The sequence below is a fragment of the Tachysurus vachellii genome, chromosome 22 (assembly GCF_030014155.1).
Source record: "Tachysurus vachellii isolate PV-2020 chromosome 22, HZAU_Pvac_v1, whole genome shotgun sequence".
In the NCBI taxonomy this organism is placed as follows: Eukaryota; Metazoa; Chordata; class Actinopteri; order Siluriformes; family Bagridae; genus Tachysurus; species Tachysurus vachellii.
In genome coordinates this window covers 3,615,068-3,640,000 of record NC_083481.1, presented here as the reverse complement: position 1 = coordinate 3,640,000, position 24,933 = coordinate 3,615,068, and the positions used below count along the sequence as shown (strand labels likewise).

Here is a 24,933-nt window from a genome sequence, read left to right as displayed (position 1 = left end):
TGACATCTATCCCATTTCTGCTCTCTGAGATTCTACAAGCTTTTGTTTATAACCAGCTAAAATTTGAAGGGTTAATAATTAATGTTGTGCATTATTAATTAATGTTAAAATGTAATGTTGTGGAATATTTTATAAGACATTATAATTTCCTCAGTCCTGTTGGAAAGCACTGACACTGGAGTTTTTTTGGACTGTCCACCATATACTGTACATCCAGTTGTAAGCTGTTTCTATTAAAATGTTGTTGAACAAAATTAATTAGCACCTTCTGACCAATCAGATTTGCGCACTCAACATCTGCTTGTCATTTATGAGTTGTTTGTCCCGCCTGTTTGACATCAGTGGTGAGTAATTCTGAAGCTGTTGAACTCAGGAAAATATCACTTGGCCTTTATATTGGAGCTATAAGACTTCTTGACAGATGGAAGTTTTGGATTTTAAATGTCACACTTCACAAACACACAATCAGGCCCAATGGAAAAATGTGGCTTACGCAAAAATATATCAGCAACACAAGAGCACTATATGCTCTTTTTATTCATACGTGTTTAAAGAGCAGCTACAGCAGCATTCCCTGATTCTTCTGCCTGAATGAATGGAGATAATGACATTCGGCAAATGTCAGGGATGGAGGCTTGTCGTCTAAGCGTCCACGCTCGCCTGGATCTCCACCTGCGTGTTATATAACGTCCATGAGGCAGTAACTGATTACGCAGGACAGTAATCATATTATATTTTTATCGGATCTTTTTATCGAGTTTATGACTTTCATACAAAGTTTGCTTTGAAAGGAACATCACTATTTTCACTTCTATGCAAAATTGAAACCCAATAATTAATAATAATACATTTAATTTCTAATAAACCACAATGGGGTTATATTTTTCTTTTTTTATTATTTTGGGGTTCTTTTTTTTTTTAAATTAAACACCAAAGTGTGTGTGAAAAGTTCCAAAAGTTTTTCAATCTCATTTTCATCAACACATTGCAATCATGCCACACTGAAATGCGATCGCTGTTCAACCACTTCTCCGTTAATCATCCACTCCAAATCATCAGGCTTTATAGAATTACGACTAAAACATGATAAATAATTAATACGACTAAAAATAGAGCTTAGAGCAGGAACTGGGAGCTGCGTTATCAAATCTGTCCCAAGGGTCACAAGCGTGTATTATATTGCATGTTTTGTTTAGTGAGATTGCTTTTTTGTCTGGCATGAAATCTTCTCCAGGATTTTTATCTAACGTGACAGACAAGTGAGAAGCAAGCTGAGCCCAGAGTTATATGTCTTGCTGCAGGGTCCAGCGCAGCTTCTTGGACATTTCTGGAAAAATTCATACCTTAGACCTAATCATCAACAAAAAAAAATTATCTTCCAAGTTCGCATTATTGGGGGCACGGTGGCTTAGTGGTTAGCACGTTGGCCTCACACCTCCAGGGTTGGGGGTTCGATTCCCGCCTCCACCTTGTGTGTGTGGAGTTTGCATGTTCTCCCCGTGCCTCGGGGGTTTCCTCCGGGTACTCCGGTTTCCTCCCCCGGTCCAAAGACATGCATGGTAGATTGATTGGCATCTCTGGAAAATTGTCTGTAGTGTGTGATTGCGTGAGTGAATGAGAGTGTGTGTGTGCCCTGCGATGGGTTGGCACTCCGTCCAGGGTGTATCCTGCCTTGATGCCCGATGACGCCTGAGATAGGCACAGGCTCCCCGTTACCCGAGGTAGTTCTGATAAGCGGTAGAAGATGAGTGAGAGAGTGAGTGAAGTTCGCAATATCAGGCATCCTGATAACGTTCTGACACAACGTTATAGCAACATAAACACTAACATTTCCATAATGTTTGTGTTTAGCTTGGGACATTAAGTGACCAACTCTGTAATAACTGTATTGTACATTGTTATTTTCATGAAATGGTATTTAGAATGTTGCAGAATTGTCATTGTTCTAAAATTAAAGCAGCCTAGCTTTCAAATAACCTGATAATGTTCATTCAATTCAGGAGTTATGTTCAAGAACACATGACTACGGTCTTGCTTGTGAATTATTATTTTAGATACAGCCAGGTACAGAAATATTGGCACCCTTGGTAATGATTTAGTAGTTGAATCTGAAATGAAAATGAAATCAATTGAAGTCAATTTATTCTAAGAAAATGAAACATTAGATTTCTATCAGATATTCAGAAAGTGATTAAATATTTTTGTTCATTAAAATTCACCTCTTTTACCTCATCTTTACTAAGAACGCTAGTAAATCCTTATATCTAGCTCCAATCTGATTCGTTTTAAAATCCTGGATTGTATTTATTACTCTAATAATGACTTCAGGTCCTGCTTTGGGAACTATTTTATTTTCCACATGCTGTATTTAAAGAGCATGTAAAATATTCAGTCGAAACCAAACAATTTTGTTTTGCATGTTCTCAACAGGAAGCTCTGACAGTGGACATTGTTACAGGCAAAAAAAAAAAAAAAAGCATTTAAATTGAAACTCTGCGAGCACTCGAGGTGAATGAGACACTCATTAAAGAAAGAAATAGAACAGCTTCACTTTAATGAGCCCAAATCACAAAAGCTTCCTGGAGGATAGTTGAGTGTGTGAAGAGCTTTGGTTAATCTTCAGAAAGAGATTTCATGTCCAACGTTGTAATCATTTTCTCCTTTCTGTAGACCTTCATATTTATCCTGTAAAGCACCTATTTTTTTGTCTGGGTAAAAAGTCCACCCTTTCAAAATAAGGTATATTTATTATGCATAACATTATGAATTTAGAGTCAAAACACAGGACATGATTTCCAGCTTAGCAAAGTAAACATTTCTATCTACTCATTCTCTCACTCATTTTCTACCGCTTATCCGAACTACCTCGGGTCACGGGGAGCCTGTGCCTATCTCAGGCATCATCGGGCATCAAGGCAGGATACACCCTGGACGGAGTGCCAACCCATCACAGAGCACACACACACACACACACACACACACACACACACACACACACACTCTCATTCACTCACGCAATCACACACTACGGACAATTTTCCAGAGATGCCAGTCAACCTACCATGCATGTCTTTGTACCGGGGGAGGAAACCTGAGTACCCGGAGGAAACCCCCGAGGCACGGGCGAGAACATGCAAACTCCACACACTCAAGGCGGAGGCAGGAATCAAACCCCAAACCCTGGAGGTGTGAGGCGAACGTGCTAACCACTAAGCCACCGTGCCCCCATTTCTATCTACTAAAATAAAATATAATAAAAATAAAGCTATAATGCCGTATTATTACTAAAATAATTTCAGTGGTTCAAAGAAACATAATTAAAAAAATTTTACATAATAATATCTGATTCAAACTATTAGATTTAATGAATGTAATAAATTGAAATTAAATTATACCATAATTAAAGTCCATATTCATGTCAAATCTTAGCTGTACTTGGCACATGGTATTTGCATTTATTTTAGAAAACCAAGGAGGAAATATACTGCATATTAATATTATATCAAAATGCATATACATATATATACTTGGGGATGTTGGACTACCAATTCTGGAAGGTTGTGAGTTCGAACCCCACATCCACCAAGCTGCCACTGTTGGGCCCCTTAACAAGGCCCTTAACCCTCAATTGGCCAGTTTTAAATAAATAAATAAATAAACAAACAAATAAACAAATGACCGTATATATGTGTGCCAATCCGTTCTAAGACTGCTGCACTAGTTACTTGTGTATTTAATTGACCTGCAGTTCATTTCTTCAGAGGAAAATCTACAGCTAGCGATTATTTATGTGTAAAATAACAACAGCACATCCAGACTTTGTCTTTATGTCACAAACATATGCAAAGATTTGTCTCTTACACACACCCACACATCGCGTTCCACAGCCGTATGCTATTTCTGCGTCAAAACGTAAAGAAAGCCGTAATATATCACAATATGTAAAACTCAGAACTTCAACAACATACATTGATTGCTTTGTGCAACGTTTTTGTGTATATATTCATACCACAGCGCTAGTCTGTAGAATTCTCAATTCTTATTGGTCAGAAGGTTTCTATTGATTCATTAATATGCTATCGTTTCTATAGTAACAGCCTATCCAAGGATGTACGGTGGAGGCTCGATGTAAGGAGTTTTTAAAGTGACAAAGTAAGATTTCTTTTTAATAAAAGGAGATGAATAAAATAGAAAACATTATTTTAATTGATTTAATTTTTAAGAACCTTTTTTAATTAATAAAGAATTATAATCTTTGGCAAACAGCCGTGGTGCAAGTGTAAAAAAAACAACACTTTGGCATGCACTGTTATTTAAAAACGATCCACTTCCAAGAGCCAGCGTTAACTTCACTTCACAGCATCCAGCATCTCGCTTTAACAGCAGCCACATGAGTGTTTTATTCCTTACACAAGATACAAACATGCAGTAGATTTATGACCTGCTCCAGGATTACACTGATGAGATATCTTATCTTACCTCAATACCAGCTTCGTAATCAGAGCTGTCCATGAGAGTCACCTTGAAGGGGACAGTCTTCAAGCGCTTGGACGACTTCTGTGGCGATTTGGGGCTCTTCCCCGGTGTCGTTCGTTCGGAATCATCGTCCGGATCTTTGTGATCATCTGGACATTTGCCTTCTTGGTCCTGAAAATCAGGAAGTAAAATCCATAAAGACCGATGTGTAAAAATAAAAAGTCTGGTTTGATTTGTTCCACTATTATTATTTTGCACATATTTAGAGATTTTTTTTTCCTAAGGCTTACATTAGAAGATTATTTCCATTTTGTAATTGCGGCAGATTGGAATTTTATCAGATGCAGAATTGGAAAAAAAAATTCAAAATGATAGCAGTAAATACTTTTTTCTAACTGATGTTCTAGAATGCTTAGTTTTTCACCTGCTTGGCCATTTTGCCATCAGAAGAAGACTCTGACATTCTGCCTGCGGATGCTTTCTGTTGAGACGGTTCCTCTGCTGTCTTCTTCACCTCCGACTCAGGACCTTTCTCCGTGGTCATTTTCACTTCTTCACTTTACCCTACAAACACATCAACAGGAATCAGGGTCAGTCTTCCATTCATTTTTTTTTTTTCATTTTTTTTCATCTACTATTCCAACCGTGTCTTTAACTTTTTTAATAAATTGAGGTTTCTCCGAGTGCTGCTGACTTGCTGCTGACCCTGCACTTACTGTATATTCCACACTAATACAACTTGCACAAATGCAATTTATGTTATTTTTTTCCAAAATAATTCTTCACCATTATGTTGTCAATGTCATCTAATCACAAATTATTTTTGGAGCGATTTCAGGAACTTTTGAAGGATACGATGGAAGTTTTGGTTACATGACATTAATGATTCAAGTTGAAGCATTTATTATTCTATTAGCTCTTTCCGAAATGTATGCTTGTGGGTCGTTTGTTATTTATTTTGGAACCAAAAAAGCAAGAAAATTTTGGCTGATGGTTGAGTAAGTCCGAGACTGTAAATAAAACTTTCATTACTCGTCAGAAATGTGTGTGTAGAAAGCACAGAATCATCCAGGTATGGTGATCGCACAGTCAAACCCCAAATAAATTACTGATAATTATCAATATGAAAAATATTAAGTACTTAAAAATGTTTTCTTTATCAAACCCCAGTGATAATTTTCTCTTTTTCTTCATTAGACCAAAAGACACAAGTAAGATTGCTGGGTTCTCACCTGCCTAAAGGACCATAACAAGAGTGAGAACACAACAGGGTTCTATTCAAGTGCACTAAATATTCAATATGAAAAAAAAAAAAAAATCCAAAATTATTCTTCTTCAGGTTTTTTAACCCTTTTTACCAGTTTGCCAGTACACCGGTGTTCCATCGACTTATGGGACGTTTTCAATCAGTATAAAGAAATAAAAGATTTATCTGTGAATCTGATCTAAAATGACTCAGTTGTGTTTTTCCTGTTGGATAACCAGAATTTTAATGATTGAAGATCAATTTAAGTCTCTTATGAAGAAGCACTTGAAGCATCTCAGAGAGCAGAAATGGGATTGATATCAACGTTAACTTTGAAGATAGAAACCATTGTGTGGGAAAAAAATTGATTTTTTTTTTTTTTACTTTTCTATGAATATATTGCTGGTGGTATTCTTGTGAAAAACAGAAATACTGATGAAGCACTACAAACTCTTAAAACTCTGAGTGTCTACTTTCAAATGAGCTTCATATTAACACCACTGTGGAATGAGACATGTCGAAGGCATTCGATGATCCACATGGACAAGACCAAATAGTAGCAAACTCCATATTTAAAAACAAATCACCAACAAAAATTTGTATTTCATCTGAATCCACATGCCAATCCAGGTATTCAAAAACACTCTCCTGGTCCATTAAATCAGTCCAGACATATCCATACTTGTAAAGCCCTTCAAGGACATCCTCTTTCATTTTCTCCTCTCTCCTCAAACGGATGTCCATCACTTAAATTGAACGTCTCACACCTTTTCCTGTTAGTCTAATCCAATCACAGACTGACATCTGAGCTCTTCCAGTGGCCTCAGGACTCAAATAACATTAGCATAATGCGGCAAAATTTAGGCATGGCCAAGTGTGGAGGGACGGCCAGAAAACAGTCGAAGTCAGATTGTAAGTGGCGTGCAACAAGGGTGAATTTTAGGCCCATTAAAAATGAAGCACAACTTCTACCTAAATCTTTGCGAATCCGTCTTATTCCACATGCACAAAACTAAGAGAAATATCTGTGTCCGTGCCAGCTCATATTTTTCAAGTTGACTGCTACAGCTGAGCTCACCACTACGGCAATAAATCAATTTTTCATTTTTTTTTTCTGAGGCACTAAAATTACGAGGTTGTAAACCTGCCGTTGTGTAGCGGATTTTTTTTGTGTGTGCAGTACTCCGGTGAAAGGCTCAAGGGATATCCATCTTCATCTTCAGAAGTAGCTCTAAGCCTCTTTATCAGAGATGAGACAACTCTCAGAACAATGCCTCTCGGTTTAACAGAGTTCCGTCTCAAGTGTGTTTCAGTAACTAACACACGCATAAATATATTCCGCTGTTTTCGGATAGAAATCATACAAAATGATGCTAGACTAGAGAATAGTTAATAGGATGTACATAAAGTTCAACGGATCTGATTGAACATCCATTTCTTCTCATATTTCTAAATAAAAAATAAATTATTTACCCCATTATTTTATCACAAAAAACCTGAGTGTTCAGTTTTGTCAATAACGCACATGAGATGCAAATGATTTTTGCATATCAGCTAGAAAAAACGGTCATAATATTTCCAGGAGAAACCTTTGAAGGTTCTCAGAATTGCTTACCCACCTATCAACAAGGAAGCTGAGGACATACAGGTGCATCCCGATAAATTAGAATGTGGGAAAGTTCATTTATTTCAGTAATTCAACTCAAATACTGAAACTTGTATATTATATAAATTCAGTACACACAGACTTAAGTAGCTCATGTTTAACAAAAACCCACCACTTCACTATCTCAAAAAATTTGAATACTTCATAAGACCAATAAAAAAAACAGCTTGTTTTTTGCAACTTGTTTTTAGTGAATTGTTGGTCCTCTGAGGTTGTCTGTGGTTCAGGAGCGGATTAAGGAGAAGAATACGACAACTGTAGCCAAATTCCTTGACACGTCTGTGTGTGGTGGCTCTCGATGCCTTGACCCCAGCCTCAGTCCATTCCTTGTGAAATTCTTGAATCAATTTAGCTTGACAAGCCTCTCAAGGCTGCGGTTCTCTCCGTTGGTTGTGCATCTTTTTCCCGTCCACTGAACTTTTTGTTAACATGCTTGGATACAGCACTTTGTGAACATCCAGCTTCTTTGGCAATGAATGTTTGTGGCTTACCCTCATTGTGAAGGGTGTCAATGATTGTCTTCTGGACAACAGTCAGGACAACAGTCTTCTCCATGATTGTGTAGCCTAGTGAACCAAATTCAGAGACCGTTTTGATGGCTCAGGAAACCTTTGCAGGTGTTTTGAGTTGATTAGCTGATTGACACGTCACCAAATTCTAATGTTTTTGAGAGAGTGAATTGGTGGGTTTTTGTTAAATGTGAGCCAAAATCATGACAGTTAAACGTACCAGATGTAATGTATGTGGATGTGGGATGTGACCCTGGTTAATATTTAAGTGCTTTGGGGCAATTCTGCCTCACTGGATAAAGCCTTGAGATAATTACAAGTTAAAAAATCCAAGGAACATCAAGATAAGTCACTGAGCAAGACTCTTAACCCTCATTTGCTATGTTGTTTTAAAAGTGGCTTCATTCATTCATTCATTCATTCATTCATTCATCTTCTACCGCTTATCCGAACTTCCTCGGGTCACGGGGAGCCTGTGCCTATCTCAGGCGTCATCGGGCATCAAGGCAGGATACACCCTGGACGGAGTGCCAACCCATCGCAGGGCACACACACAAAAGTGGCTTCAAAATAAATAATTAAAAAAATTAATGTACTCGTTAGCACATTGTTGTAGTATAAGTGGCATAAAATGCTTGCATCAGGCTTCGTCACACCACCCTGTTGTTGGTTATTCTTCCTACACCAGCATGCCCACACATGTGTTAATCCTTTTCTTAAACGCAGTGAGATGCAAAAATTGTGACTCAGATACAAAGATGTTTTACACAACACACAAATACAACTCCCAAGTTTGCCTTGAATGGAACTTGAACAGAAGTAGGCCTCCTGTCTGGAGATCTTTAATAGCATCGGATTAATTACCAAATTAGCGAGGGCTGTTTTCATCCACAGAGAGAGTGAGTAGCATTTGAAGCCATCCATTTCCTGTCACAGCCCATTACCCAGCCATGTCCTCGAATATAGAGTCGCGGAGTCATGCGCTGAAAAGCTGCAGCACAAAGCGGCGGACAAGCGACTCGCAAACCCTGGGTAATAAAGTGCTGATGAAAAAGGCGTTATTAAAGAAAGTTTGAAAGCGCTTTCCGAGATTCATAACTCATCATCAGGCACTGACCTTCTGAAGTGTCTTCTTTTATTACAGATATCTTGTGAAGCTCCAAAATGATGAAGTGATATCTTATGAAGCTTCAAAGAAAGAGAAAAATATGTCTGAAACGATAGATACAGTAGATAGATAGATAGATAGATAGATAGATAGATAGATAGATAGATAGATAGATAGATAGATAGATAGATAGATAGATAGATAGATAGATTGATCGATCGATCCACCAGAGAATAGTTTAAATCTTTAAACATCAAACCCGATTCTTTTTTTTTTCTTTTTTCTGACTTGGATGGAATGTTAATTGTTTTTTGTCTTGTTTAATGCTAGATAGATGCAAGGAGGAGGGAGGGAAGAAGGGAAGGGCTGCCTGAGATTCAGTTACCATGGAAACAGCAGGGAACAATTTTCCATCGGCCAAGCACCGGCCAAGCTGTGTTTGATAGAGATGTGGGTCTGTATGGAAGAAGAGGAAACAGTCAAGAGGAAAGAGAGGAAAGAGGGATGTTATCATGGGAACTGGAGTGTAGAGGGGTACATAAAGGCAGTAAATGAGGCTAGAGGCTTAGAACTGGATCACTCAGTGGGTATAGGACCCCGAACAGCCGGGCATGCCCATGATTCTCTCCGAGGCTGGTGGAAGCCTTCGAACGCCTCGTCGCTTCTCTTTTTCCTCCTTCTACAAGTCTGTTGTCCACAACAGCACAAAGGTTAAACGCAGTGTGCACAAAGCGTCCACAGCCGCGCTGGGTTTTTTCCTCTATTCCCAGCCGTCTGCAGGTCTACAGTAAACACTGTCTGTTTGTTTCTACACTTCACTTCACGCTGACTGCCTTTATACAAACTCTGCACGCCGCCTGCGCACAGTGTTGCCAAACCTTTTCAGGCAAAAGAAGCTAACGCTTGCCCCAAAATTCTCCAGAATCTGCCAGATGAAGTCAAACGATGCCATCAGCTAATTTGCATAGTCATAGCTTGTCAGGATCATTTGCTTATCAAAACATTTTAGATGAAGGAGGATTTCTAAAGTTTTATCAGAAATAAAATTGAAGGATTATAACTTCACTTAAGAATATGTCATCACATCACAAAGACATCACAAACAATCTATTTACGAATTTATTACAAACAGTTGTTATCAAAAATGAAGACAAAATGGAATAATGGTGATCAGTGATTAGTTATAGGGACACTGATGATAAGTGATTGGTCATTAAGGCAGTGGTGGTCAGTGATTGGTTACAGGGATAATGATGATCTGTGATTGGTCATTTGGGTAGTGGTGACCAGCAAGTGGTTACAGGAACAATGCTGATCAATGATTGGTCAGTGGGGCGGTGGTGATTAGTGACTGGTTGTTGAGAATAATGGTGATCGTTGATTGGTCGATGGTAGGGTTGGGTATCAAAAGGAATTTTCCGATTCCGGTTCCAGTTCTGCCTTACGATTCCCGGTTCTGATTCCGATTCGTGAAAAATAATGCACAATACTTAAACAATTCCATTTGTGTTTATTAATCACTCTTTAAATATTTTTAACAGAACATTTCAATTCATATCAATTTAAATTTAAATAAATCCAACATCAAATTTAACATCCAGAATTACAACTTAGCAAAACAGTTATCAATTTTTCTGAAGAAAATGAACATGTCTGATTTCTCTGGACGAAGACGAGACCCAGAGAGCTTATTGTATCTCCAGCTGTGGAGAAAACCCTCTCAGATGGGGTAGATTTGCTTCATTGTTGTAGCTTTGGAAATGAATCCAAACTTTAGACTTTTTTTAGACATGTTTAACACAAAGCGTACCTCAGCACAGCAGCGTGAGCGACTGATTTCTGTGGTAAGCTGCGTTAATTTGGTTGCGTGACTGTAAAACAATTAATATTCATGGGTAAGACATGGCTGTTTAAAGTGACCGCTCCCAGCGCTTTGCCCGTCATCACATCGGAACCGCGTTTGGAACCGAAACTTAAAAATTCCGCGCGGTTCCGGTTCCTGTTAAAAAACAGAACAGGTTCTCGGTTCCCGACCCTAATCGATGGCGACAATGATTTGTTGAGAACGAGGGTGATCAGTGGTTGGTTGTTGAGTGCAGTGGTGATCAGTAACTGGTTGATGGGAACAATGATGATCAAGTCAAGAGTCAAGAGTCAAGAAGCTTTTATTGTCATTTCAACCATATATAGCTGTTGCAGTACACAGTGAAATGAGACAACGTTTCTCCAGGATCAGGGTGCTACATAAAACAAAGACAGGGCTAAAGACTTGTAAGTAGTCTTAGCCACATAAAGTGCAACTGTGCAACCTGGTGCAAACAGTGCAGGACAAGACAAACAAGACAGACAAGACAGTGCAGGACAAAAGACAGTGCAGGACAAAAGACAGTGCAGGACAAGAGACAGTGCAGGACAAGAGACAGTGCAGACACAAAATTACAAGACAATACAAAAATACAAAAAATGCAATACACAAAAGACAATAAACAGTAAACAGTAACAGAAACAGCGCCGACCGACCAGTGTTAATACTGTATGTGAATACTGAATGTTCAAACAATATTTCGTGCAGTAACATTAGAATGAACACAGTTTCTTAGCAGCAGGTCCTTGGGATAATATATAGAATTGTGCAAAAAACAGCAAATGACTGAAATATTGTATAGTATGTGCGAAATGGCTGAGATGTTGTACAATATGTGCAAAAACGGCTGAAATGTTGGGACAGTTTGTGCAAAAACAGCAGAAAAGGTGTGCAAAACAGCATGTAAACAGTTTGCTGGATTGTAAGCAGCATGTAAACAGTGTGATGTGTCAGTGTGTGTGTTTTGTGAGGGTCTATGCAGTCCATACAGATGATGTCTGTATGTTGTGCTCAGTGCAGTACAGTTCAGTTGTTGAGAAGTCTGATGGCTTGTGGGAAGAAACTGTTACACAGTCTGGTCATGAGGGCCCGAATGCTTCGGTACCTTTTTCCAGATGGCAGGAGGGTGAAGAGTGTGTGTGAGGGGTGTGTGGGGTCATCCACAATGCTGTTGGCTTTGCGGATGCAGCGTGTGGTGTAAGTGTCTATGATAGAGGGAAGAGAGACCCCAATGATCTTCTCCGCTGTCCTCACAGGGTCTTGCGATCTGAGATGGTGCAGTTCCCGAACCAGACAGTGATGCAGCTGCTCTGGATGCTCTCAATGGTCCCTCTGTAGAACATGGTCAGGATGGGGGGAGGGAGATGTGCCTTTCTCAGCCTTCGTAGGAAGTAGAGACGCTGCTGGGCTTTCCTGGTGATGGCGCTGGTGTTGAGTGACCAGGTGAGGTTCTCCGCTAGAGGAACACCAAGAAATTTGGTGCTCTTGACGATCTCTACAGATGATCCGTCGATGTTCAGCGGAGAGTGGTCACTCTGTGCTCTCCTGAAGTCCACAACCATCTCTTTTGTTTTATCCACATTCAGAGAAAGGTTGTTGGCTCTACACCAGGCAGTTAGTTGTTGCACCTCCTCCCTGTATGCTGACTCGTCGTTCTTGTTGATGAGACCCACCACGGTCGTGTCATCGGCGAACTTGATAATATGATTCGATCTGTGCGTTGCTGCACAGTCGTGAGTCAGCAGAGTGAACAGCAGTGGACTGAGCACGCAGCCATGAGGAGCTCCAGTGTTCAGTGTGGTGGTGCTGGAGATGCTGTTCCCGATCCAGACTGACTGAGGTCTCCCAGTCAGGAAGTCCAGGATCCAGTTGCAGAGGGAGGTGTTTAGTCCCAGCAGGCTCAGCTTCCCAATCAGATGCTGAGGGATTATTGTATTGAATGCTGAACTAAAGTCTATGAACAGCATTCGTACATAAGTGTCCTTATTGTCCAGGTGGGTGAAGGCTAAGTGGAGGGCTGTGGCGGGCTGTGGCTGTGGCTGATCAGTGATTGATGCTGGGAACGATGGTGATCAGTTATTGGTCACTGGGGCACAGCCTCGTGAAAACACAAATATCCAATCCAAGCCTTCCTGATTCTCTGTAAGCCACTTATGGTACAATTATAACATATTAACCAGCAGTACTTTTTTCTCCAGATCAATGCAATCAAAAAATTTGTAAGCTCTGGTAACGGCAAAAAAAATCTGTCTGAACACTCATTAAAAACAAAAAAGCAGTGTTTTTCTTCAATCATCAGCACACGTTTTCCATGTAATCCTATAGGAACTGGCCACAGGAGGATGGAATGCAGTTGCATTTAAAAGAGAAAGAGAGAATTGGAGCTTGGGGACATTACTGGCTGCTCACACAGTGTGATGGAGAAACAGGCTGGCAGATTGCCTCTGAGCGTAATAACAGCATCGTAACAGATATCAGAAGCTTGAAAGCAGTTGTATGCCTCCTGAGAGGAGATCGGATTCTCAAAGGGACGTTACCCCTGACGGTATGAAGACCAGATTTCTGACTCAGAGTGTAACACTATCACAGCATGACGGCATTAAAGATAAAAGAAAAGGGATTTTTTGATGTGTCCTGATTTTTTCTTCAAAGATTTTGCATCGACGTACAAGAACATCATAACTGGACTTCATGGATGGATTGCTTAAATGTTCTGTGTGAAAACCAACAACAGAGCCTTAAGAAAAAAAAATCAAAAATGCTTAAACGGACCCTTAATTCGCTGTGAATAACCCATTTTCTTTGATCCTTTGTTTTTTTTTTCCTTGTTTACTGTTGCTTGATTTAGTTTATTTGTTGATCTCCATTTTGACCTTGAACCTGTGTCACGTTTTTGAAACATCTTCACCTGCACCAGACTTTATGTTTTGCTAAACTACTAAAGACCCCTTTAATCCCTTTAAGTGTGTTCAAATACCAAACTGATTCGACACAGACGCAGACACAACAAACAGATTTCAGACGATAAAAGTACACAGATGTAAGACATCTAGATGTTAAGACATTTTGGAAGGAGTTTTAAAATTCTATGCACCTTTAATAATTTCACCCCTTTGTAAAAACCAAGAATGAGAAATTACACGTCATAGATAGAGTAAATCTTGACAGTGGTACATAAGGCCCGTGAGGAAAACAACCCCAAGATCATTTCACGCCATGTTTCCTCTGAGAAGGTGTAGAAAGCATTGAGCAATACATCACAGCAGATCAAACAACACTCACAATAAAAAAAACACTATGATGAATGAACAAGCCTTCATTCAGTGCTCAGCATTCCACACACTGAAGCACAGGTTCTTATCACGCTGACGGAACCTGACAGGATTCGGTGAGTACCGCGTGCCCCGAGGTCTGCGCTGTGAAGGGAAATACGACACACATACCAGAAGATCTTCAGCCCATATTTCTCACCCAGACACCTAAAGACACAAGCAACTTTTTTTTTCTAAGTTAACCTTATTTTACTCCCTGGAATGCGATTTGCATAATAATTTCTCATCGTTTCTACATAAATTAGGGAAAATATGATGTTTAAAAGCAGTTACTCTGGGTTATTTATTTACTGTATGAATTATATTCATTTATATTTATATTTATTATTTATGAATTATTTATAGGGGGGCACGGTGGCTTAGTGGTTAGCACGTTGGCCTCACACCTCCAGGGTTGGGGGTTCGATTCCCGCCTCCGCCTTGTGTGTGTGGAGTTTGCATGTTCTCCCGGTGCCTCGGGGGTTTCCTCCGGGTACTCCGGTTTCCTCCCTCGGTCCAAAGACATGCATGGTAGGTTGATTGGCATCTCTTGAAAATTGTCCCTAGTGTGTGATTGTGTGAGTGAATGAGAGTGTGTGTGTGCCCTGCGATGTGTTGGCACTCCGTCCAGGGTGTATCCTGCCTTGATGCCCGATGACACCTGAGATAGGCACAGGCTCCCCGTGACCCGAGGTAGTTCGGATAAGCGGTAGAAAATGAGTGAGTGAGTGAGAGAGTTTAATGGTAAAAAAATGGAAATATATTTAAGTAAAAATGTCTTTATTTATTAAAAAAAAAACAGTAAAAACACTTTTGAGTTCCTCCTGATTCACACACACACACACTCTCATTCACTCACGCAATATCATTAAAATATTAACTTTTTATGCATTCAAATATTAAGAAGCTCCTAAGAATTTGAAAGGTTCTAGTACAGTATATTGGTTCTCAAAAATGGTTCTTCAAAACTCCTTCTTCATAACAGCTGTACTTCACTTCTAAAGCTACATTCTTATGAAAAAAAATAAGGGTTTCATCTATCTTCCAAAGAACCCATGAGGATCCATCTGTAGATGTTTGTATATACTGAGTTCCTTAAAGTCAGCTTTAATCAGACTCCAGAGCAAAATGCACACACACGAAAGCCTTCAAAATGTCTTGTGGACGCATGAGAAAACTTTCCTGTCTGTAATAAAAGACAAAATGTGTTCTAATACTAAGTTTTAGCTGTGAAACATTTTCAGTCTTTTTGTTTTGCAGGAATGTAGAGCTGAGTGCATTAATTCTCCTTTTATTATCTCAGCCCTTTCGGTACTTTTGTTCTGGTCTATTTCTCATACAATGGGGCATGGAAAAAATCAGCATCATCGTTTTTATTCTTCAGCCTTACAAAAGAAACACTGACTAAAAGAACTGCAGATTGTGCATAACAACACTCTGAATTAGCGTCACATTTTTTGTAGGCAGCGCTGTATAATTTGCGGCACTCGGAGCTTTCATAATGTCACACCTAATGAGAGACATCCACCACAGATGCGCTTTCTGAAGTGCATTGAGAGGATGCACAACATCTATAATCAAGCTTCCTGTTGCCCCTGTGAGCACGAACACTGCAATGTGATTGCGAGATGTGACGTAAGAGCCAGCCGGTGAGAGGTGTAGATCTGCTAAATTAATCCAGGAGCTAGCACTCGACAGATGTGTGAGTGTGAACTGAAGCATTGTGGAATAATTTACAACATCACAGAGATGCTTTGACACATCTGATCTGGACACAAACATGACACTGAAGTCATTCGGAAAACTGGAAATAAACTAAAGGTCAAATGGGGATAAACTGGTAGCTTACATCTCAGCCATAAACAGAGTGTATGATGAAGGTTAAGACAGAACTTCTTCACTTCAAACCCAACATACTGCCAGTGTAATAATATTCAGCACAACAAAGAGTTAGCTCAAAAAAGCAACAGTGCTACAGCCTCAGCATGGAAAACAACAAAGTGTCTGTACAACAGTGCAACAAAGTGTCTGTACAACAGTGCAACAAAGTGTCTGTACAACAGCGCAGCAAAGTGTCTGTACAACAGTGCAACAACGTGACTCTACAACAGTGCAACAAAGTGTCTGTACAACAGCGCAACAAAGTGTCTGTACAACAGCACAACAAAGTGTATGTACAACAGCACAACAAAGTGTCTGTACATCAGTGCAACAAAGTGTCTGTACAACAGCGCAGCAAAGTGTCTGTACAACAGCGCAGCAAAGTGTCTGTACAACAGTGCAACAACGTGACTCTACAACAGTGCAACAAAGTGTCTGTACAACAGTGCAACAAAGTGTCTGTACAACAGCGCAACAAAGTGTCTGTACAACAGCACAACAAAGTGTCTGTACAACAGCGCAACAAAGTGTCTGTACAACAGCGCAACAACGTGACTCTACAACAGTGCAACAAAGTGTCTGTAGTGTACAACAGTGCAACAAAGTGTCTGTACAACAGTGCAACAAAGTGTCTGTACAACAGCGCAACAAAGTGACTCTACAACAGTGCAACAAAGTGTCTGTACAACAGCGCAACAAAGTGTCTGTACAACAGTGCAACAAAGTGTCTGTACAACAGTGCGACAAAGTGTCTGTACAACAGTGCAACAACGTGACTCTACAACAGTACAACAAAGTGTCTGGTCAACAGTGCAACAAAGTGTCTGTACAATAGCGCAACAAAGTGACTCTACAACAGTGCAACAAAGTGTCTGTACAACAGCGCAACAAAGTGTCTGTACAACAGTGCAACAAAGTGTATGTACAACAGTGCAACAAAGTGTCTGTACAACAGTGCAACAAAATGTATGTACAACAGTGCAACAAAGTGTCTGTACAACAGTGCAACAAAGTGTCTGTACAACAGTGCAACAAAGTGTCTGTACAACAGTGCAACAAAGTGTCTGTACAACAGTGCAACAACGTGACTCTACAACAGTACAACAAAGTGTCTGGTCAACAGTGCAACAAAGTGTCTGTACAATAGCGCAACAAAGTGTCTGTACAACAGCGCAACAAAGTGTCTGTACAACAATGCAACAAAGTGTCTGTACAACAGCGCGACAAAGTGTCTGTACAACAGTGCGACAAAGTGTCTGTACAACAGTGCAACAACGTGACTCTACAACAGTGCAACAAAGTGTCTGTACAACAGTGCAACAAAGTGTCTGTACAACAGTGCAACAAAGTGTCTGTACAACAGCGCAACAAAGTGTCTGTACAACAGCGCAACAAAGTGTCTGTACAACAGCGCAACAAAGTGTCTGTACAACAGCGCAACAAAGTGTCTGTACAACAGCGCAACAAAGTGTCTGTACAACAGTGCAACAAAGTGTCTGTACAACAGCGCAACAAAGTGTCTGTACAACAGTGCAACAAAGTGTCTGTACAACAGCGCAACAAAGTGTCTGTACAACAGTGCAACAAAGTGTCTGTACAACAGCGCAACAAAGTGTCTGTACAACAGTGCAACAAAGTGTCTGTACAACAGCGCAACAAAGTGTCAGCACACCAAACATGACACTGTAATGCAACAGTGTATCATTTCTTCAGAGCATCAATGTAACAAAGCAACAGCAACTCCAGTTCCTACAGTTAATCACCACACACACACACACACACACACACACAGACAAAGTGAAAATACCCACATCATACATATGTAGGAAATAATAAAAAATTTGTCCTCTATGATCAACTAACAAGTCAGCTCTGATCTGTCACTGATAAACACTCAAAGCTCCCACAGTTTTCTGCCCCTCATCAATAAACTCTGTTCCTTAGCAATTACTGTCTAAAAGTGTCTCCTTCACATAGTGTGGATCCAGAAAGTGACCTTTTTTATTCTCAATCATCTAAGTGCATTTCTGACAGCCCCTGAAATCAGGCTATGGCTACTGTTCTCATCATCAACAAAACATGGTATCTTTAACAAAGGATTATTTGTTGGACTGTAGATATGAACCAGAGATTGCAGAGGGAAGGTTCACAGGCATTAGTTTACTTGTGATCCGACTGCACACACAGAACAATGGCATCTTTGTTTGTGATGCAGCCAATGAAAAAGTGAAGATTAATTTAGAACACAAACTCTTGAGGAGAAAGCAGGCGCTGCATCAGAATCCGAAAACTGTCAGGAAGCCTTCATCAGACAGCGAGCGCTTCTGTGTTACGGTGAGTGATGGCTCGTCTCAGATCTGTTGTCTCTGATGTGTAGTGAGTAGATCGCGAGTGAGTCAGTAAGCAAGCAAGTGAATCAATCGCTTATTTATATTTCATTGTTGAGGGACAGGTTTTACTGAAAAATAGATCAGGTTTCTGTACTGTATGTCTTCATCTGGATGCTCAAAGATCTATGTCATAATTCCCAGCAAAGAGAAAGAGTGCAACATAAAATAAAGGAAACCTACAAGGGCACAACAAAGCAACAATGTAACAATAAAACTGCGTAACAAAGCATCAATGTAACAATAAAACTGCATAACAAAACAACAATGTAACAATAAATCTGCGTAACAAAACAACAACGTAACAATAAATCTGCATAACAAAGCAACAATGTAACAATAAAACTGCATAACAAAGCAACAATGTAACAATAAATCTGCGTAACAAAGCAACAATGTAACAATAAATCTGCGTAACAAAGCAACAATGTAACAATAAAACTGCGTAACAAAGCAACAATGTAACAATAAAACTGCATAACAAAGCAACAATGTAACAATAAAACTGCATAACAAAGCAACAATGTAACAATAAATCTGCGTAACAAAGCAACAATGTAACAATAAATCTGCGTAATAAAAAAAGTTTATAACTGCGTTATAAACAATTTTACATACAAAAACGGTCCAGAATGCCTTGAGTTTCAGATATGGTTTCTTTTTTTCTTTTGGTTTGGTTTTCATTCATTTTATTTATTCATCTAAGTCTATGTTTAACTTCCTCCCTAGCTACAGTACTGTACAGTTGCTTTATTTTACAGCCTGGTCTTACTGTACAGCACATGCAATCCTATAAAAACAGCAGCCGTGACTCATACACACACGCTCGAGCTGATGCAACCAGGACGACAATTTTCCAGTGGTTTAAAAAAATGAAAATATTGTGACTTTGCACAAATCTGATATGACACTGAGCTTTCTGTTATGTAGAGCTTCCTTCCTTTTTCTTTGCTTAATATATTTGGAATAACTGTACATCTGCTTATATATGCAGTTATTAAATCAGCCAATCATGTGGCATCAGCACAATAGAAGAATCCTTCAGATAAAGGTCAAGAGATTCAGAAGATTTTTAATGACATGGTTGACTATACTATACTATACTATACTACTCATCTCTTAGAAATTTCTAGAGTTTATATGGAATGGTTAAAAAAAATGAGACAGATACAAGGAGAATGTTCAGACTGGTATGAGGAAACAGTAATAATCAGGAATAATCACTCATTGCATCCGTGGTGAGCAGAAAAGTACATGGGTACCTAGTGGTTAAGGTGTTGGACTACTGATCGGAAGGTTGTGAGTTCGAATCCCAGATCCACCAAGTTGCCACTGCTGGGGCCCTAAGCAAGGCTCTTAACCCCCAATTGCTCAGTTTTTTAAATTGAAATAAAGTTGTAAGTCACTCTGGATAAAGGTGTCTGCTAAATGCCATAAATGTATATCTGAAAGGTGGATGAGCTACTTGTTAATATGGATGGTATGTGTATTAATGTTTGCTATGCAGATGAATCTGTTATGAAGCTGCACTGCATACCGACATCAGGGTTCAGCAGTGATGCAACGCAACACGGTCGTGACAGCTGGATGACATGATACTCGGTGAGTTTGCGCTCTTCCGTTTGCGACGATCTGTGTGGCGAATATACATCGACTAGTTTTCTTGGTGTTGTGTTGGCTTGCTTACTGTACATGCACCAGCGATACATCCTGATGAAAATGGAGCTTGTCAGATTCTCCGCAGCACATTTCATTCCCCGGACAGCAGCTTTGAGTTATAGTGACAAGTTTTCACCGTATTCTTCTGAAAAAGGATCAGGTGGGATAAGGCGGAGAGTTATGGCAGGATTCAAAAAAGCAGGCTTGGAGCACAGTGATGGCCCCCAAGCCCTCCATTTTAGATGATAAATGTCTGTGACAAATATGTTCAAAAGTGTTTATTCAGGTTTTTATAACCCTGTGAACTTTTATTATGTATGAAAGTAGTCCTGAGATGAAGAGCTCAACGACTATAAATAAATATTTACAGTCTCACACTGAATGTCAGTGTATAACAATAAAAACCTAAATATAATAATCACTTTTATGTTAGTTATGTGTTATATATATATAATGGTATTGTTTCTATAGTGGGGGCACGGCACTCCAGGGTTGTGGGTTCGATTCCCACCTCCGCCTTGTGTGTGTGGAGTTTGCATGTTCTCCCCATGCCTCGGGGGTTTCCTCCGGGTACTCCGGTTTCCTCCCCGGTCCAAAGGCATGCATGGTAGGTTGAGTGGCATCTCTGGAAAAATTGTCCGTAGTGTGTGATTGTGTGAGTGAATGAGAGTGTGTGTGTGCCCTGCGATGGGTGTATCCTGGTGATGGCACTGCATCCAGGGTGTATCCTGCCTTGATGCCCGATGACGCCTGAGATAGGCACAGGCTCCCCGTGACCCGAGGTAGTTCGGATAAGCGGTGAGTGTTTGTGAGAGTGAGTGTTTCTATAGTAACAACTCATTCTTTAAAAGTAATATTACGATCAAGGTGCCAATATTTACAATCACAGTTAATACATTTACAATTTGTGATGTTACCTGAAAATAGGTGAGGAAAAACAAATCAGAGAAGAGGACGTGGGGACTTGTTTACTTTCATGTCATGTCGATTTTATTGTTAATCCTGAACCAATAAAAAGCAAGTGGTCAGTGAAAATGCATGAGACGTGATTTTTATCGTTGTTTCTAAATTAGAACAAGTGTTTTAATCATTCGGAACTGATTCTCTTCACGTCAGTAGTGATCTAAAGGCCAGGTGTGATGGATCACTTTGGTCAAAAACAAAAATTATACTTTTATTCTTAATATTTGTTTTCCGTTGATGCTGAAACTTTTCAGATGTATTTCTACAGTATGTCACTGCAGTGTCTCTAGTGATTATTTTCAATCTCATTCTCTCTCTCTGTCACTCACACACACACACACACACACTCACACACACACACACACACACACACTCACACACACTGGCTGTTTTTAAGAGACTTGAGTCAGAAAATTGCATCACCCAATTACAGCAAGAGTCCAGTGCATGGGGCATGGCTGCTGAAATGTACAGTCACTGGGGAAACACACACACACACACACACACACACACACACACACACGCCCTGCTGTGCCTGCTGCTTCATGCTCAGTGATTCTGCACCAGTCACAGATCTGCTGTAAACACTGCATGTGATTTGATTGCGAGAGACAACCTTCCTTCAGCTACACACAGATACACAGGTTATGTAAGTGTGTGTGTGTGTGTGTGTTTGTGTGTGTGTGTGTATGTGTGTGTAAGAGAGAGACTTTACCTTTATACACCACCATTCAACTCAACAAATTATTATGATGATGAAAATATCGTCTACAGTATAAAACTCTGCTTCACTTTCAATCCGGCTCATAATTTCTCAGTATGCTAATATTTCCACAGATCTGTCCAAAGCCATAAATCTTACCTAGTTACATCAAAAATCGGCTCCACCCATAAATCAGTTTGAAAGCAAAATAGTAATAAAATGTGGTTTAAATGTAAATGGAAAAGAGGACATAGAGTGCTTCAGTGTCCCAAAATCAGCATCGAAGAGCAGCTTTTGAGTTCAGGGGGACGTTCAGGGGGACGTTCCAGGGGGACATCAGAGCATAGCATGTTTAATAAATTTATTTGTTAATAAGCGACTGATGCAACGTAAAAGTCCGTCAAAATCTGTCACGCTGTTTTATTTTCCAGTCTGGGGAATATCTATCCGAGCGAATCTTTGCCGCTCCAGTGAACAAGAGAGAATGCAGAGGAAAATAAAGGGATATGAATCTTACTTACTAAAAGTATCTATACTTTATATAACAGTCTGGATTTTCTGTAGAGAAGGAATCTAGAAATAGAAGAGGGCCGTAGGATATGTACGTTCACAGCAGTACTCTGCCGTTTTATTAGTGGGTTGATGAGGAGCGCATTAAATTCACATATTCTGGATGAATGGAAAGATTTCCCGCCCGGTCTAATGAGCTCAGTTTCCACATCGCACAGCTTGGGGTCTGCTATCAGGCTTCACTGATGCGTTTTATGAAGTGAACAGAAATGTATTGTGAAAAATAAATATTTCATGCACAGTACAAGATATCTGTCATTTGTTAAGCAGGTAGTAAACAGGGCAAAGTGGTTAAAGCTCTGGGATTGTGATCAGGATGCTAAAAGGAATAAAACATTAAGGTGAGGAGACTCAGTTGGCTAACGTTAGTTGTTAATTCTGTCAGGTCATTGAGCAAGGTCTGTGTGACGGTCAGAGGTGTAAGGTGCATCATGGATGTAATATTTCTCGTCCATTAAAGAAGGAATACATTCATTCATTCATTTTCTACCGCTTATCCGAACTACCTCGGGTCACGGGGAGCCTGTGCCTATCTCAGGCATCATTGGGCATCAAGGCAGGATACACCCTGGATGGAGTGCCAACCCATCGCCGGGCACACACACACTCTCATTCACTCACGCAATCACACACTACGGACAATTTTTCCAGAGATGCCAATCAACCTACCATGCATGTCTTTGGACCGGGGGAGGAAACCGGAGTACCCGGAGGAAACCCCCGAGGCACGGGGAGAACATGCAAACTCCACACACACAAGGCGGAGGTGGGAATCGAACCCCCAACCCTGGAGGTGTGAGGCCAACGTGCTAACCACTAAGCCACCGTGCCCCTCTGCGGTCCAATATAAACCTGATTATTTTCCAAAAACCGCATGTCTCCAAAGTGTATAATTCCTCTTACACCGTACAAATTTTTCAAATAATATTTTTCTATGAATGAAAAATCTCATATGATTTATCTCTTTATATCTACATTTAATGCTAAGTTAGTTCCCGTTATCACCTTCGAATTTTCCCAACCTGACTGTTACAAAGCGCTGACACTGGAGACTCCTTCTAAATATTTAAAAAAAAAAAGGTTTGGATCACTATAATCAAATCAAACAGTATTGAACATATTATATGTTTTTATTTATTAAGTAATATATCGTCGCTGTCGGGGGCGGAAACCTCGTATGTCCAAATTTTGTCATTTTCATATTTTTTCACAAACGATGCTATTGGTCAGTCCCCACGTGGGTCTGTTATTTTTACAAGTTATTAACCAATCTAAAGTCTTGAAAATAGCTTGAGCGCAAATCTCATAACTCCATTGGACACTTCAACTGTCCACCTCTTCCTCACTCCGCGGGAGAGCTTCACGGCATATTTCTCCTCAAGAAGAGTCGCAACGAATCAACAAGTCTTCTGAGGTAAATGTCTTCAAAACACTGGGCTCAAAGAAAAAAAAATCTTGACCCCCGCTAGTTCTGGTGCTCGTCTGAGGACAGGAATTTAGCGCAAGACAATCCACTGCAACGCGGACTAAACCCTGTGCACTGCAGATAAGGTACGGCGTTTTTTTAATTTCCTGAAAAATAACGGTTTTGGAGATACGAGGATTCCGCCCGACAGCAACGATATGAGGCGTAGATTATGTTGAGTCCCTGCCAATTAGTTGCTATGGAAACCAAGACCTGTGAGAAGGAAGTTGCTATAGAAACTCTTCTGACCAATCACAATCCAAAATTCAACAGCAAAGGTAAATTCAGTAGTTTATGCTACGACTAATAAAAAGTGACGAAATATACGATTTCAAAAAAAAAAATCAGTCCGTTCTAAACTCACTACAGAAGCTATAGATAACCGTAAGGATCTAATTACACTGGGGCAGAAATCTATCTTTGACGGCGACCGTTTGAGACCCATTCACAGCAGCAACAGCTGATTGAAGATAAGACTGTGAGCGTTGCCTGTAGCTAAATTCCAAGATGGCTAATATCGCTGGTCTCGCCAAGGTCATCTGACAGATGGCTCGTAATAAGCAGTTATTTCTCCACAGCTCTGTCTTTCGCAGAGAGCCGATAAAGACAGAGAGCCTTTTCGCAGCTGCAGCACAAACAGTAACAGTGTGTCTTTGGAAACGACATTGTATCATAATTACCAAAAACACAAAGGCAATAAATAATGACAAATCCGGCTTGGCTGTCTGTCTGCGCCGTGCTGTAGTAAAACGGTCACACTCCATCCTTATTGCTGCACAAACACCACACGACGATATGAAGCCAACTGCCCCTTGAGGAAAGAACAGAGTGGCTCTTATTATGTCTGAGTCCTGAAAAAACACGTCACTTATACTGTAGTTATATTTATGTTAGACAGAGGATTTGGTCCATCCATGAGGTTTGATCCAGTAATTAAACAGCATTTGTTAAATAACAGCTAAGGAGTAAAACAATCAGGAAAATCCTGGAAAAATAAAAAAAACAACAGTTCCCACCCAGAAGTAGACAAATTTCTAATAGCATTATGTACTGAAGTCTTTTGTTCTTTTTATCCACCAGAAATTTTGCCCACATTCACCATTTTTAATTTTTTGAATCAAAGAA

At 39.9% G+C, this 24,933-nt stretch overlaps 1 protein-coding gene across 6 annotated transcripts in view; it reads right to left on the bottom strand.

Annotated features, from left to right (window-relative positions):
* The window catches only part of LOC132837755 (band 4.1-like protein 1), a 101,708-nt gene that overhangs the window by 42,440 nt on the left and 34,335 nt on the right, over positions 1 to 24,933 (bottom strand). For all 6 annotated transcript variants that reach the window (XM_060857582.1, XM_060857581.1, XM_060857584.1 and 3 more), the window contains exons 2-3: positions 4,901 to 5,040; positions 4,480 to 4,647 (exon numbers count right to left, since the gene is read on the bottom strand). In XM_060857582.1, the coding sequence (XP_060713565.1) occupies positions 4,480 to 4,647; positions 4,901 to 5,020 (288 nt within the window). In that variant the 5' untranslated portion in view covers positions 5,021 to 5,040. The remainder of the gene's footprint in view (positions 1 to 4,479; positions 4,648 to 4,900; positions 5,041 to 24,933) is intronic.